The sequence below is a fragment of the Phyllopteryx taeniolatus genome, chromosome 3 (assembly GCF_024500385.1).
Source record: "Phyllopteryx taeniolatus isolate TA_2022b chromosome 3, UOR_Ptae_1.2, whole genome shotgun sequence".
Taxonomy (NCBI): domain Eukaryota; kingdom Metazoa; phylum Chordata; class Actinopteri; order Syngnathiformes; family Syngnathidae; genus Phyllopteryx; species Phyllopteryx taeniolatus.
Window position 1 is genome coordinate 27,261,209 of NC_084504.1, and position 16,539 is coordinate 27,277,747.

Consider the following 16,539-nt stretch of genomic DNA (forward strand, 5'->3'; position numbering starts at 1 on the left):
CTATCACGCACACACACGCACACGAAAGCACCACAATCACCTACTGTACTTTATACAGTAAATATTCCTTAGATTTGAACACCGATATTTGTATTTTCTACTCCTTTCTTTTTCTTCCAAACACAGAATAGAGTGAGCTCTTGATTGATTGAGATCTTTAAACAGTCACTCTTTTTTTTATATTGGAGCCATTTGCTAAAATCATTTGTTATTTTTTTCCTCATTAATGTACACACAGCACCCCATATTGACGGAATTGTTTAAATTTTTTGCAGCTTTATTAAAAAAGAAAAACTGAAATATCACGCAGCCATAACTATTCAGACCCTTTGCTTTGACGCTCATATATTTCACTCGGGTGACGATCATCCTTAAAATGGTTCTAGACCTTCATTGGAGTCCAGCTGTGTTTGATGATACTCATTGGACTTGATTAGGAAAGCCACACCCCTGTCTATATAAGGCCTTACAGCTCACAGTGCACGTCAGAGCAAATGAGAATCGTGAGGTCAAAGGAACTGCCTGAAGAGCTCAGAGACAGAAATGTGGCAAGGCAAAGATCTGGCCAAGGTTACAAAAAAAACAAAACACAGTGGCCTCCATAATCCTTACATGGAAGACGTTTGGGACGACCAGGACCCTTCCCCGAGCTGGCCGTCCGGCCAAACTGAGCAATCGGGGGAGAAGTGGCTTGGCGAGAGAGGTAAACAAGAACCCAAAGATCACTGTGGCTGAGCTCCAGAGATGCAGTCGGGAGATGGGAGAAAGTTCTAGAAAGTCAACCATCACTGCAGCCCTCCACCACTCAGGACTTTATGGCAGAGTCGCCCGACGGAAGGAAGCCTCTCTTCAGTGCAAGACACATGAAAGCCTGCATGGAGTTTGCTAATACATCATTTATTGGACTGTATGTGGAGAAAACCAGGCACTGCTCACCACCTGTCCAATACAGTCCCAACAGTGAAGCATGGTGGTGGCAGCATCATGCTGTGGGGGTGTTTTGCAGCTGCAGGGACAGGACGACCGGTTGCAATCGAAGGAAAGAGGAATGTGGCCAAGAACGGGGATATGCTGGACGAAAACCTTCTCCAGAGTGCTCAGGACCTCAGACTGGGCCGAAGGTTCCCGTTCCAGCAAGACAATGACCCTAAGCACACAGCTAAAATAACGAAGGAGTGGCTTCAGAACAATTCCTTGACTGTTCTTGAATGGGCCAGACTGAGCCCTGACTTAAACCCAATGGAACATCTCTGGAAAGACCTGAAAATGGCTGTCCACCAACATTCACCATCCAACCTGACAGAACTGGAGAGGATCTGCAAGGAGGAATGGCAGAGGATCCCCAGGTATGAAAAACCTGTTGCATCACTGCCAAAAAGAGTCATGACTGTATTAGCTCATGTAGTATATTTAATAGTAACACAATCAGACTTCCTTTGCAAGGGCCAAATGTTTAGAGATCTGTTTTTCAAGCCAACCATCTTTTCTTTGAAGTTCTACATCAAAGGACTTCCTTCAACCATTTGTATGTTTATTAGGGTTTTCATTCTCCGCCCAGATAGTAACATGTCTTGGGTTCACAACAGGTGTCCCGGTCTGCAAAGAGGATGGGGGTGTGAGCGTAGCTTGAAGGTGAGGCACCAGCTGGCGGGTGCGATTCCAAATATGGTCATGAGGAACGGTCATCTTCCGGGTGCACCCAGGGTGGGGCTAATTCCACGCCCAGAGAATTAAACCTTGATAAACTGAGATCCAGGGGTTTTCGGGGGCTTTTTTTGTCGTTCTGGCAATGTAAGCAGCTGTTATGACACTAAGGCTTGTTCAATAAATCGAATTAGCCCAAACGCCAAGTGTCTCGAAGTCTTCATTCATCCCATGCCCGACGGACGTCGGAGTTCTCCCGGGTGACCTCCGACTCGGAACCACAGGCGAAAAAAATCCACCACACTCAAAAGGGTGCTTCTATTAAATACTGAACAAAGGGTCTGAATACTTATGGCTATGTGATATTTCAGTTTTTCGTTTTCAAAAAATCAGCAAAAAGTTCAACAATTCCGTTTTTTTCTGTCAATATGGGGTGCAGTGTGTACATTAATGATGAAAAAATGAACTGAACCCAGCCCCAAAAACTTTTTTTCTCTTTATTGAACATATATAAAAACAAAGGAACACAATTGGTTATCAGGTGCTAAAAAATGCCCCCAAAGTAATAAAATGTTTTGTCCACTTTGTGTTGATTCACTACATTTCGTTCTACGCAGTTGTTCAGACGGCAATGTTTGAAATCCGCACAAATGGGTGATTGTGCTCATGCTCTGGAAGAGTCTGTGTTGAGCAGAACATGGTGAGAAGGCCTTAAAGGAGCTGCTAAGGTCGCAGCTGTGTGCCATTTGACCCAGTGGCTGAACAAATACACCCATTGTGACCTCCTACTAGCATCACAGTCATTATGCATCTTGAGGATGCTTTGTAGCCATTTATGATGAACCACATTTTTTTGTTGTGGGGGGGTCTGTCTGGTCATGGTGAAGCCTGGACTTCATTAAAATGACATGTCCACCCAGGCTTTTGTTAACAAGACTTGCAGACAGATTTGATTAAATATGACAACAGCGACAAGTGTGTCAATTCTGCGGTCACCCTATTTAATCGGAGCGGGCATACCACCACAAGGGCAGCAGAACATCTTCTCGGGCACCAGGCAGCTGACAGACTGGATTGGATCAGTCATGTTCAAAAGAATGGACAAGATCTGTTGGGAAGCATATTGTTGCCTGACATGGTCAAGCTCTTATCTGATCAAAACAGAGCTCATCCTAAACAGTTTACACCTCCACAACTATATTTTTGCCCATCCATTTTCGGTACTACGTGGCCTCATTAGGGATGCCGGGTAACTGGAGCCTATTGATGTGGATCCAAAGGTAGGACCAGTTATAGAATGGATCTCACGCCATCCACTGGATCAAGACCTTCACGAAGACGTTTGAAGTCTAAGTATTGGAGTACCAGTACTAGGCTAGAACAACGCAACTGTTAGAAAAACTGTCAGTTGAATCTCAACATTTGATACAAACACAAAAGTCCGGCAAATTTGATGAGAGTTTTATTCTCACAAAGAGACAAAACGTTAGCAATTCCAGCTGCAAGACCTGATTATTTTGGGCAAACATGGTTGCCTGCCCCCTTAGCACGTCCTCTTTTCTTGAGTTTTCTTTGAGTGTAAAATTTTATAATGCTGTCAAAATTTTAGCCAGTGTGATTGGTTCTGCATTATAATGCTCTTATGCTAAACCCATGCAGCTATTTAGCCTGTCTATTGAAATCAGAAATTCCCAAGATCTTTTTTTTTTTTAAGAGGGCAGGAGGTTAGAACTTCATAATACTGGTGCAGACACACGTTTATGGATTCAAACCTAAAAAGAGACACCAGGCAAAGGCAGGGTACACTTTGAACTGGTTGCCAGTCCATCGCAGGGCATATTTCTCTGCAGCATACAGATACAAAACAAAAAAAACCAAAAAAGGTCTGGAACTCTCCCAGCTCATGTCTCATCTATCTACATGTTATCGTACATGAAAGTGAAGGCCTTACTCCCACCAAGTACAATAAACAGTAATGAACCACATGTCCTGAGGTAATAATCTTACTTTTACCATTCATTTCATGCAAAATAACTCTGGAGAAATCAGTTGGTGTATTTGCACCATTTATTGGTTTTATTTACAAAACAAATAATACATGGTTAAGTATGGACAAAAGTATTGAGACATACTTCTTGATCATTTAACCAATCACAGCTTGGGCCAGACTTCTTAGTTCACCCTGAATATGAATTCCTCATTTAAAAAAATAAATGACATTGTGCTTCCCACAGTATGAGGACAGTTTGGGGACGGCCCTTCCAGTCAGAGGAGTTTGGGGTGGCCCCAAACACTTTTGGGATGAACCACGAGCAGAGACTGTGAGCCAGGCCCTGTCACCCAACATCAGTGACCTCACAGACGTTCTTTTGGATGCGTCGTCGGTTCTTGTGGGTGTATTGGTGAGGTCCCAATACTTTTGTCCATATCGTCAAAGCATACTAGGCTTGCTAGTGTGGTCGTTCTATTTTTCTGCCACATTGAATAGCCCCAGTCAAGCGGGTTGTTGGCTGGAGTTCAGGCATCACAGAAGTGCTTGTTGACCACAGGTCGTACTGTTCATCCCCCGCTGGACTGCAGGATGTCAGTAGTACCGTTGACATTACAGACAACATCAGTCCTGGGCTGTTCCCATCTGGTTAGAATATCAACTTCTTCATGGTAGCTGAAAATTAAAGACAGAACATTCATAGAATAAGTGTATTAATGAATAATAATTAAAGAAGTGATTTCAGCGTTAAAAAAACAACAACAATACATATAAGCACACTACAAACTTGTCACGTACATTTGACACGCCCAGAAAGTCCATCTGCATCCTAAAATTCTCTCTCTGTAATATACGGAAGCGTCAACCATACAGAATAGCCAACCCAGATATTTTCCAAACCACAGGAAATGGAAAAGCTTTGAACTTCCCACGAACACCAAAGCAAAACATCACATACCCTCCCACAAGCCACTTAAGCAGCAGAAATGTGTGCGTTCGCCTCCCGTGTATAAGGAATCGCGCAGCCAACACCCTTCGGAATTGCTACTTTGAATGAAGCGATTTATACGTCGTGTATAAATAGCCATCGCAGGAAGGGTCCTCCAAGTTATAGGTTATACGAGACCTAGATGTGATGTTCTGAAATCCATGTCATCTGAAATGTCTTGGTTGTCCAGAAATGAAAGTGCCAATTTATTCAAGTCAAATCATCGTGATAGTGGTTGGGTTATAGCTAGAACTATCACATAAGAGTCTGTCTTTTTATTACTTGTTTCCAGGCCTACTAATTTCCTCTTGAGCCCGACTGTTTCTTTCTCTCGCAGAGCTTCAGCTGAGCAGTTGGGTCGGGGAAGTTGGGGGCCAGGAGTGGGACCAGGCCGATTGCTGAAGTACTTCATCTTCAGAGCCTGGTATGTATAAACATGACACTTTCACTGATCAAAGCAACAATCTTGCACCACACTTTGAAAACTAAAGATGTGCACTTGATTTATTTTTTGGACAAAAGTTCACCTGCGTGGCTGTGGTCCTAGTTGAAGGGTTAAATGTGAAGAGGCCATGGAGCAACTCTAGTAAGTCATCGGTAGCTGCACTAAATATGTGCTCAAGAGGTGTGCCAGGAAGTATTTTGAATGGCACATAGTCTGGTAGACTGCTTACTCCCTGTAAGGTAAAACAAATATGAACAAAGATCCTGATATTTTTAGAAGAAAAGACAAAATGGGTAAAACGAATGCGTACAGGCCATGTCTCTTCCGTAGGAGTCCCAAGAGCCTCAAAGATCTTGGTCAGCTGGTCAAGATCAGAGTCTCCACCAAGAAATGGTATCTATATACAGTATATATTAAAAACAACACATCAAAATATAAGCACAGCAACAATGTTTTCCATGCTTTTTCATAAAATATTTGGGTACCCGAAGGAGTAACTCTGCCAGGATGCATCCCACCGCCCACATGTCAACACCTACTCCGTACATTCGTGCACCAAACAGAAGCTCAGGAGAACGGTACCACCTAGGGAAAATATCAAACTGTTGACCAACGCATTTGACAGCTCGAAAAAAGTGCAACACCACTTGTCACTTCATAAGGTGCACCTCAACAACCTAATTTGATATATCCATCCATCAATGTTTTAGAGAGCAGGGGGATTAAAAGGAAACATTTCATCTATACATGGATTTTTTTTGCTGACTGTAGTTTTTCTTCGTTTGATTGAACTATGAATCACAATAGTAATTTACCCTATCACGTAAACGAGTAGATACGATTCCCAAAGCATTGTGGCTCTTCTACTGGATCTCATTCAATTATGCAGGCATACCTAATAAAGTGACCAGTAATGGAAAGTGCTCTTGAAGTGAGAGGGATAATTCATTCCAAACCAAAAATAAGATTTGATTATATCAACAAATGGGGGAAAGAGGAAACAAGATTCTGGTCAATTGTTTTATCCAAGTATTCATTCTGTCACAATTGCTTAATAATATATAGTTCCCAATGATATACTGCACCACAAAATACATAAAAAATTAAATAAACTACAAATAAATAAATTTGGCCCCCACTGCTGCCAAGTGAAAATACCTTTTTCTAGAGCCCCCGTCAATCATGGGTCTTTATAAATGCCATGTGTTTCTCCCCCGGCCCTGAATGCTTTGCATGCACCAGCACAGACCTGGTAACAACTTGATGAGTGTAGACCCTGTTGGGGCTGCCGAAGGCTTTGGCCAAACCGAAATCCGCCAACTTCAACACTCCATCACCGTCCAGCAGAAGATTATTGGGCTTCAAATCCTGGAAATTCAAAGCAGCAAATATCAACTACAGTCCGCACATGTTGTGTGGAATTACGACCATGTTCATGTTCCTCCCTGACATACTTTGGCTTTCAATGAGTAACTCTCATTCAATTGTGACGACAACCGGGCAGAATTCTGTCTCCACTACAACATTTAATGGTATCTGTCATTTTCCATTACAGCAAAATTAGAACCATAACTCTGTATGTGTGCTTCCGTGGTATATTTTGTTTTTACCCTGTGTAAAACCCAGTGTTGATGCATGTACTCTAATCCCTGAAGCGTCATGAGGATGTAGGCTTTGATGTGGGCTGGAGTTAGGACAAGGCTGGTGTCCTTGATGATCACCTTTAAAACAAAACAAAAAAAACAAAGAAAAAAAGAAGAGCGAGGGGAACAAGGGGCTAAACAGTAAATGCAGCCAGATGCTAGCTGAGATGATTTACAACCAATAATTGAAGATGAAGTCAATGAAGCTGTGCGGCTAAACTCAGATACCAGCCCTCACTTTAAAGTGCTGTTTGTTCCACCTACAGTGTGGTATCCTGCTACCTACATGCAATGAATACAATCCTCCATCTTTTAAATGCCTACAAAGAAGCTTTTAGCACTGGTCTTGAGTACAGAATCATATTTCATAATAGCTGCTAATGGCACCAATTGGCTGTTAGAGCCAGGAGTGAAAAGTTATTGATTTTTCTTTTAAAGCACTTGAATCTTGTTCATGATTCATAAGTGGTGCACATTCATCAAGGGCAGTGTATGCTAAAACTACAATATATAGTGAAAAAAAACACGTTGGTTGCTTTCATAGTTGTACTACTTTGTTTATTATATCAGTGTCTTGTGTGTTAATCATGTGACTGTACATCTAAAAATCTCTCTCACCTTATGTGACTTGCGGATGGTTGTCAATGTGTCAAAAAGTAAACAAACATGAATCCCACGATGAATGTTTAATTTAGGGAGGTGAATTGCGAATCTTTGGATTTGATAAATGATACAAAACAAGCAGCATCATAATGATAATTTTAGACATAGATTTAAAATTGATTGATGAGCTACAAGACACAGACATGATGTATTAAAATGTTTTACCTCCAGATCAGTTTCCATGAAATCAAAAACCAGACTTATGTTCGATTTGTGTCCAAATGCATCCAGCAGCTAAAACAAAGAGTTGATCGGGTTAGAATAAAAAAAGAGCTCTGTGTGTCTGTGGAAACACAAGAGTAATTACAAATAAAAATGTATCTACTCCAATAATATTTGGGTGATGGAGCTCCTGCAGTAGTTTGATCTCTCGTAGGGCAGTCCTATTGATACCTACAACGATAAATGAGCATTTATGCCTTTAGAGAGTCGATATTTCATACATATTGTACAGAGTCTACCAAATGAGTCTGAATTTACCATCTTTAGCTTCAGTTCTGTGGCCAACTTTAATCTAGGTTGGGGGGAGGGACAACATTTAATGTACATACACCAGAATAGCCCAAAGTTGTTGACATTGTGCAAATGCATGCTTTTACCTTTTTTATGGCGACTATAGTGTCAGTTGTTTTGTCTCTGGCTTTGTACACTGTGGCAAACTAAAAGAGCAGAGATTGATACATGGGTTAATTTATTAATACTGAGGGAAATTTATTATACTCATTATAATCGCTCAAGGGGAAAATTCTACTCGCTCTCTGCTGTGTATTTAGTGTTGTACACCACAGAGTGAGTCAGAACACAGACATGGAACGAGAGATGCCAGACGGTGTCTTGCTCAAGGGCAACACGACATTAGCCAAGAAGCAAACTAGCATCTCTTCAAAAAACTAGCTGGCCATATTAGATTTGACCTGCGGCTGAGTTCCAGCCGCCCCAATTAATACATTACAGCGTCAACAACTTAATGAAAAGATAAAAAGATTGAAAAAAAAAAAAAGAAAATCATTTGACAGCTATGGCTGTATCATATCACTGTACGGCATTTCATAGCAATAATTCACCATTTCGATCGGACATATTGATGATCAACATTTCTTCCCTTGTTCCAAATTTGCACAGCAGAGCCTTTGTTGACATTAACAACCGGTTGCTAGCACGCTACTAGCGTTCTTCCATGCAAGCAGAAAACAGAGCCCGGAAAAGACCTGAAAGAGGCTTTAAACGTGTAAAAAAACACACACACAGCCACAGATAGCGCTCACCTGGCCCTCTCCGAGGAAATCCAACTTTTCGTATCGCTTGGCTCTGGACTTTACATCAAGCGCCATCGCGGTAATATTACGCGTATATTGCCATGAGTGTCAACTTCCGCTTTATTAAAGGTCTATAAGTAGTGTTTCCGGGTAAAAAGGAAACGAAAAGAAAGAAAGAGTCTTATTTGGTGCAGCACCGCCATCTACTGGTTTGCCATGTCAGCACGTGAAGGTGACGTAAGGTCACGGCTGTGTTAAACTACAGCTGCTGATTTAGCCGAGAAAAAAACAACAACTTAATGTTTCTTTGACTGTTGTTTTGCTTCCTGGTTTTCTTCTCACCTCAACATTCCGGTAACTATGGGTTTGAAGCAACTGTTCTATTGTATTGGATATGTACATTGGACCACTGTACTCATTCATTTCCCAGCTTTGAGATATTTGTTGCAACATCTCCTGTATGTGTGCTCTCTTCTTTGTTGCTGTTTATGAATATTTTGCTTGGCTCGGCATAATATATGTATTTTATTAACAACCCTGTGCAGCACACACTTAAGCTACTAGCGTATGCTACACACACACACACGCACGCACGTAATAACATATTATTATTATTCTTGTTGTTGTTGTTAGTTGTAGTAGCAGCAGTAAGACTTCTTCCAAACTGTATTTCAGTTTCATTTTGAGTACAGTCTTTTGGAATCTTGTCTATCAGCAGTACAGTCTGTAAAATACAAATTGATATATATCACTTGGACAACAACCCTAATATTCGTCTCCTCTTATGGAGCTACTGTATTTCAAAATATTACAACAGATCTGTGCACGATGCATTGCAGTGACTTTACTGCAAAGTAAAACCACAATAAATGAATACCTCCCTGTCAATCAAAACTGAACTAAAATGGAAAAAGTATGTTAATAAAAGGCAGAATTGAAAGTGTTTGTAAATATAGTGAATGTATCAGTTACATGGCTAGTATTAAATGCTATAATGTTCCTCACAGTTTGGCAAAAAATGTAGAATTTTTCTTCAATGTATTTTCCTTTAGCAGCTTGACATTGCTCTCCCGGGAGTATCTTCTGTCAGTGAGGGAGCTTTTGTGATCCATGCACCGCCGAACACATCTCTACATCCCATCTCCATACACAGTAGATGCCCTCACATCCCACAGGATTAGGCACGGTTCCTCTCTCATGACCCGGCTGCCCCCCCCCCGCACCGCGCCAAACACCCACACACACAGCTTTCATTTTCATGTTACATTTGACAAGAGAAGTGTGAAGGATAAGCGGGCCTAACACACACCCCTCACTCTCCCCTCAGATGCATGTGCAGATTCTGCACGTACGCTGACAGCTCACAGTCGTGACTGACGGCACCGTATGTCCTCATGCGACTGTTTCTTCTTCAGACTTCTGCAGCAACCTTTTCCTGGCATCCTATTATCAACCTCTCGAGACACTTAGGTGGGCCGTAATGTGGAACACAACTGTCCAGTGGCGGACATAACTCAAAACCGCTTAGATCAGTGAGTCTTAAAATAAATGTGACATGTTGATACCCTTGTCTAATTCAGCTATGATTTGGGCGCGTTCTTACGCTCATTGGACTCATGTCTTTCTCTGCGAGTGCTGCTGCTCATGAGAGGAGAGGCGGCTGAGTTATAGAGGCGTAAGTGCTTCTGCTGGCGTTTATATAGTTTGTCACAGTAAATCTCATGATAGCGTTATGCACACTAACTCACTCTGGTTATGTGTCACATTAGCAGATGGCGATGCAGTTGAGCTGCTGTGTTTGTGTGTACAAGCACACCGAGCAGAGGGGCGGGGGGTGAAACCACAAGGCTGTTTATCAAACTCGTAGGAAGTGGGTGTTGTTGAGCGAGTACTTGCCGTCGCACCACCACATCCTGTTTCAGGGAGGCTGAGAATGTTCACATGAGGTACTGTTGACAATGTGTATAATGTGGCCACAACACAGAGACACATGCACACAAAAAAGATTGCTTAGATCTCTGCATAGTTGTATCTAAGATAGTGTTTCCCAACCTTTAAATAGCCAAGGCCAAATTTATTATTTTTTTTTTTTTTACAGAAGAAAAAAATCCCATGGCACACCACCAAACACAATTGTCACCAAAAGTGGATATGCAGGTTAATCATGCACCTTCTTCTATCCTGCTAAAGAGCATTTAGTTGTTTTGCCTGTCGCTGGCATAGATAGATGAACAAAGAGTCCTTATTTGTCGTAATCAATAAATGAGATAAATTGCCAAGAAATAAATAAAACAGAATCAATACATTTTAATTAACCAATTTGAGGAAAGCGTTTTTTAGAGGAGTCTTGATCATGAAAACGCTCGGTCCTCCGGATTGAGGAACGGAGTGGGCCGCATGTAGTCCACAGGCCGTAGTTTGCCCACCACTGACACACAATAAAGAAACATATTTGCTTCAAACTGGGCACATTGTTGGCACATCCACCTCACAGTTCTGAGGTTCGCGGTCCCCCCACATTCCAAAAACCTGTGTTAGGTTAATTCACAACACTAAATTGACCATAGGTTGTGAATGTGAGTGTGGATGCTCGTTTATTTATATGCGCCTTGCAATTGGCTAGCAACCAGTCCAGGTCTCACCCAAAATCAGCTGGGATAGTCTCCAGTTTTTCTGTGACCCTAATGAGGATAAATGTTATCAAAAATGGCTGGCTGGATGGACGCTCAAAAGGGAATGTCTTCCTTCTCTTTTTATTGGCTTGTCACAATCCACGGTGTACGTGCCGCCACATTAGGTTGCCCCGTCGACTGAGTCGTTCTCAAAAGAGCTTTCAAGCTCGGACCAAATGTGTCAACGACGATGAGTGAGTCAGGCAGCCCAATCCCGGTTAGCAGCGTGTTCGTCAAACACCTGCTCAATGTGTTTCTCAAAGTTAATGCAGCTGCTTCAGGCCACATGCACACTTCAAATGCAACAGGATGTTCAAAGTTGGATGCCGGAGGTGTGAAAGTTCGCACATGCTAGGACAAACCAAATCTGGTTTCTGAGAACTAAATATGATTATTATACAGCCGAAGCATTTTCGCCATTTCATGCTATGGATGGTTGAAACAATTGGTTCCTCCCCAAGGCTGAAGTCAGAGGCCTAAAATAGTTAATAAAAGTGCACATATTGAACGTAAACTCATGTTTAAGAGCACAGCCGACATTAATTTATCAAAACAAATGTGAATGGGAAAAGCCATTGTGTGGATGCTTGGCAGCTTATTGCCATAATAATCGACATTTTGTGAAATTTACACCTCGATGGCAGTGTCAATCAAAAGAGCATGATTACCTGTGTACTTGTAAATGCAAATTTGTTAACCCATCTTTTGTATTGCTTTGTAGTGGACTGAGCCTGTGGTGGCCCGAGTGTAATTCAGGTGTAAACAAAGTGCACGGTCATGATTACTTGTACAGAGATGTATGGAGTGTCGTCAGTAAAGCTCCCACTGCAGCAACTATTTCCTTAATTGGTGGTCGAGGGTGTTTATTGATTTACTGAACTTCAGGCGTACCAGCCTTCGATTTGAAGGAGAAGTCAATTTCAGGAGAAGCGCTCATTTGTCCAAGTGGGCGACATACACTGACTTGTTGAGACACGGTGCCTATTAGAACCGCAATAAACGATGCTATAGAGATGAGTGGCCACCACATACTATCACACTGTGTCAATTATTTGCAATTCATTCAATTAGCGCGACTCTATTGAGGACAAGTGGTTGAAAAAAAATGCATGGATTGGTGGCTAATCAATGATTAGTGGCTCAATGCATCTTGAGCCACTGTTATATATGGATGAGCTTTGGGAAAGCCGCTCGGTGACGTGTTGTTATTTGTACGCAACCAAATGGGGACTTCACAACATTGTTAGATGCCAGCTGTCAGTTTGAGTAAGTATTAAGACGGCTTTTGTTTGCCACTTTCTCTGGCCAGTATCTGAGCATCAGCACACACACTTGTGCAGGACTTCATGATGAGCCCATTTGATTGCTTGGCTCATTGCGAGACAACAAAATTATGATAATGTTCTCTCGAGTGGTGGCATGGGGAGAGGGGGAGAGGGGGGCGGGGGGGCAGTGCCGTCTCCTCAGATTGACAGAGACGGCATGGAGCCCACAGTTAGAAGTATTTGAGGCGGTGTTTACTGTTGTCTTGGTTACCACCTGCATTGCTTTTTTTTGGTTCTGGTCTGTAGCTCCTGTCAGACATGGTTATCACTCTCATTAGGGGGATTTCTACCTTCCAGCCAAATGGAAAACAAAGCCTTGCAGCGTCCCACTCTTTCCTTATATATGTAGATGTATGTACTCTATGCATTTAAATATATCGTTTTCTTCAAATGTGGGAAATTACTTTACGAATCTCTTGAAAAAAATGTATCTTTTTCTGATCATTTTGGATGGCACAGTGTGTTTGTTTGCATTAAAGAATGAAGAATAATCATTTTTTTTGCAAAAATTAAACAAATGTGCTTAACAGGAGAAATCATGTTGTCCCTCGATGGCAAACCGGTTGAGACTAATCAACACAGCCTCTGTTGCTTGCATGTAATTCATACACAATTGTATTATTATTGTGCCCATCCCTACTGCAATCAGCATGCTAATGATGAACTGCTCCGTCTGTGATCATCGTTTGTCCTTTTTCAGAGTTGACAATAGAAATAAAGTGTACTTACATGGGCCACCTTATTAGGTACATCTACGCACGCTGATAAAGAACAATAAAGTTTGAAACGCACATTCCACATACATGATGTCAATTAAATTCTGGGGCATTTGGGTTTTATTGAAAGAAATACCACGAAAGCTTTTTTTCTTCTTATGGGGAAAAATAAACGAAAAAACATTGGATTCAGGATCTACTCTTTTTTTGGTTTTGTTTTTGTAATATGATAGTTTGTGATAAACACCAGGGCTTTTAATGATGAACTGTATCTGCGATCATATCATAACATTTCATTTGGCACAACTGCCCAATTTAATGATTCGGTACTCAGATCCAGAATAAGAGCAGTAGAGAGAGAGAGGGGAAAAAAGAAGCTTTACAAAGATAACAGTACAAATTTGTAATTGACACTGTTGTCACCTTATTTAGACTGTGTAGGCGTACCCAATGTTGTTGCCAGTGAGTGCGCAAGATTAAGTGGAGACTGAAAGGAGATCGAGTATAAAAGTCCACAACGAGTAGGATGATGTGCCCAATGTGAATAAAAGGTACCAGCGTATTCTTGTCAATTGTCTTTATGTAGAAGGTGGTTTCACAGTGGTTTATGTCAGCGTATCAGGAGCGAGCGAGCGAGTGTGTTACCAAGGAGTCATTTACTTCATTAACCCAGCTAGATCGCTGAAGCCTTGCTAATCAACCTCGTCACACGTCCCATTAACTCATCACTCTATCAGCGTGGCCCTCGCTCCCTTTGACTCGCGCGCGCACACACAAGCACACATTGCGTTGTTGTTACTCTCACAAGCACAAGCGCACAGCATTATCATCTTTTTTTTTTTGGTGGTTTTTTTTTCCATGCGTCTATAGTCATGCCTCTGTCTGGGCCGACCCCATTAGCTTGCTCGGTCCCATGGGTTTCTCAGCTCTGATGAACCCTCTGCTGCCCTTTCAGATTAGTGGACTCCCTGAGAAAAGCCCTCCATTGATGGGATCCTCTTCCCCTCTCACAATGTCATCTCAAGGTTAGCATAATGACTCTCACTGCTCTCTTTCCAGACACACTCATGCACTGCTTCTTCTTCTGAGATGAACACGCAGGTGGTGTTATTATTTTCATTATGAGCTCTCCTAGCTGTATTATTCATAAGGACGCCAGCTATTGACACCCACATCAATTGGATTTATCTCTTGATTGTTCTCATTTCAAATATTTGCCAATGTGTTAATTGATCGTTAAATCATTTCCCCGCCTCCTTCGCTATTCCAAGCTGTAAGTCCAACAAGGAAACTATTGGCACATTACACTGCACGATTGCTGCGAGGTTATTCACTTTGATGCGTTGCAAATCAGGCAAGGGGAATTATTTACTTGGAGTCCCACTTGAGGCAATAAAGATCTTCCTGTGGAAAAGGCAGAGAGCGAGGTAGGAATTGGGACAGTGTGTCGTGTGGAGTCAAATAAATGACACGTTCATCTTTATGTGTGAAACTTAACAGGCGTGAGTGATTTCTTGTAACTGTGAATAGCGATGAAAGGATTATCTTGATCGTTCAGGCACGAATGTTGGCCTGTCTCTTTCTAGCCCATCATAATTCAATATTTACAGTTTTAAGCTGGAAAACTGCTCCCTCTTGGCTGCCTGTATCTGGTTTCCATGGCAACACATTTGAGGAGGAAGACTGCCATCTGTATGTGTCCGCGTATCTGTGTGTAGTGTTTTCTGATACACTGCAATTGATTGGCTGTTGAGGAGCAGCTGTTGACCTCGCCAGTCTCGGGGGTCTCTTTGTATTCTTGCGCATATCCCAAATCAATACACACACACACATACGTGTGAACACTCACACACACACACGCTGACAGACGAGTGACAAATTAATAATTAATGGCTGGAGAAACATTACAAATGCAGATGTGCTTTGGCCAGAGGGACGGTTTGGCGAGGCTGATTAATGTTGTGAATTACAGCAGTCAGCACGTCGAAGTGCAAATACACTCCTTTAGTATTGAGGCCAAAATGATTCCTGCCTTGGCAAAATATTAATTGCAAGGTTGTTTTTTTTTTGCTGTCCGTTAGGTGCGAATAAACAGATGTAAATTATATAGAAATACATAAAATAGCTTTATAAAAAGCCAGCGTCGGAATGTAAATGAAATGCATGTTCACAAATGGTTATATTCATAATAGATGGCTGGAGAAACATTACAATTGCCAAATGTGTCTTGACCTGAGGGAGCCCAGAATTGTTGATGAGTATGAAAAATGTGGCTAATATACAATGGCCATCACAGATAGGACGTATGGAAGGCAGTGTGACTTGCAACATCAACACCAAATGTAGACACGAGAAAGTAGGCAAAATGCCGACACACGCGCACACACACACATGCACACGCACGTGGGGCTTGAAATTAACACTCGCCAACCCACCAAATGGGTTTTCGCCGCCATGGCTGGTTACAATGCTGAGTGGCTAGGAACTCTGGGAAACAGTGGCTGCTGGCCCAAAAAAAGCTAATGCCAAGTGCTGCGCACGCACGAGCACACACACACACACACACACGCGTGCACATGCACGCACGCACAGGGTAAGAAGATTCAATATGGCAACTTCACCAATAATGCCAATGCCCATTTTCAACTTGCAATTTGTGCATTGATAGATAGATAGATTGATAGATAGATCGATAGATGGATAGATAGATGGATAGATAGATAGATGGATAGATAGATAGATAGATAGATAGATAGATGGCTAGATGGATAGATGGATAGCAATTGAGCACACAATTACAAACACCACCCAGGCTGATGAAATACCTCACAGACATTATTCTACTTCTATATATATATACACGCACACAGACAAACACAAAAGGTCGTCTGATATAATTTGCATTATTTGTTGATGTTAAAGGGACGTTCACCAAACAATGAAGGTCGACTTTTGCATTAGAAGAGAAAACGGACGTAACTTCTGACAATGATGAAGCGATCGAAGCGTCTATGGCTTGATGGGTTTTTCCAGAGGGCTGTAGCTCCACATAATAACGTCAAAACATTGCAATTGGAACACCTTGTTGAATAGCCTCCCTGAACACATATGTTCAATTACTTTGTTCTTGCCAGCATCATCTATAGTCATTTTAGTCGTGGTTAATGAGCCGAACAAAGACAATAAAACATGTTTAT

The 16,539-nt window shown here is 41.9% G+C and overlaps 2 protein-coding genes across 6 annotated transcripts in view; one reads left to right on the forward strand and one right to left on the reverse strand.

The window, feature by feature from the left end:
* Nucleotides 1–3,697: 3,697 nt before the first annotated feature.
* On the reverse strand, nt 3,698–8,777 carry cdk7 (cyclin-dependent kinase 7). Of its 4 annotated transcripts, none has more exons than XM_061768086.1 (12): nt 8,639–8,777; nt 7,973–8,032; nt 7,854–7,887; nt 7,681–7,766; nt 7,539–7,607; nt 6,678–6,788; nt 6,317–6,435; nt 5,553–5,652; nt 5,378–5,464; nt 5,150–5,299; nt 4,905–5,043; nt 3,698–4,309 (listed from the first exon to the last, which is right to left on the reverse strand). In XM_061768086.1, the coding sequence occupies exons 1-12, from the start codon at nt 8,702–8,704 to the stop codon at nt 4,284–4,286; spliced, it is 1,047 nt and encodes a 348-aa protein (XP_061624070.1). In that variant the 5' UTR covers nt 8,705–8,777; the 3' UTR covers nt 3,698–4,283. The 4 variants fall into 4 exon arrangements, with proteins under 4 accessions (XP_061624070.1, XP_061624071.1, XP_061624072.1 ...); XM_061768087.1 differs by having other exon boundaries at nt 7,699–7,766; nt 8,639–8,755; XM_061768088.1 differs by lacking the exon at nt 6,678–6,788 and having other exon boundaries at nt 8,639–8,756.
* Nucleotides 8,778–8,877: 100 nt separating this feature from the next.
* setbp1 (SET binding protein 1) overlaps nt 8,878–16,539 on the forward strand; it is a 50,069-nt gene continuing 42,407 nt past the window's right edge. Inside the window, exon 1 of one of the 2 annotated variants that reach the window (XM_061768093.1) lies at nt 8,878–8,983. The gene's annotated coding sequence lies outside the window, so the exon portion shown is untranslated. Of the gene's footprint in view, nt 8,984–14,351; nt 14,368–16,539 lie in introns of those variants that run through there. The other variant, XM_061768094.1, reaches the window with a different exon arrangement.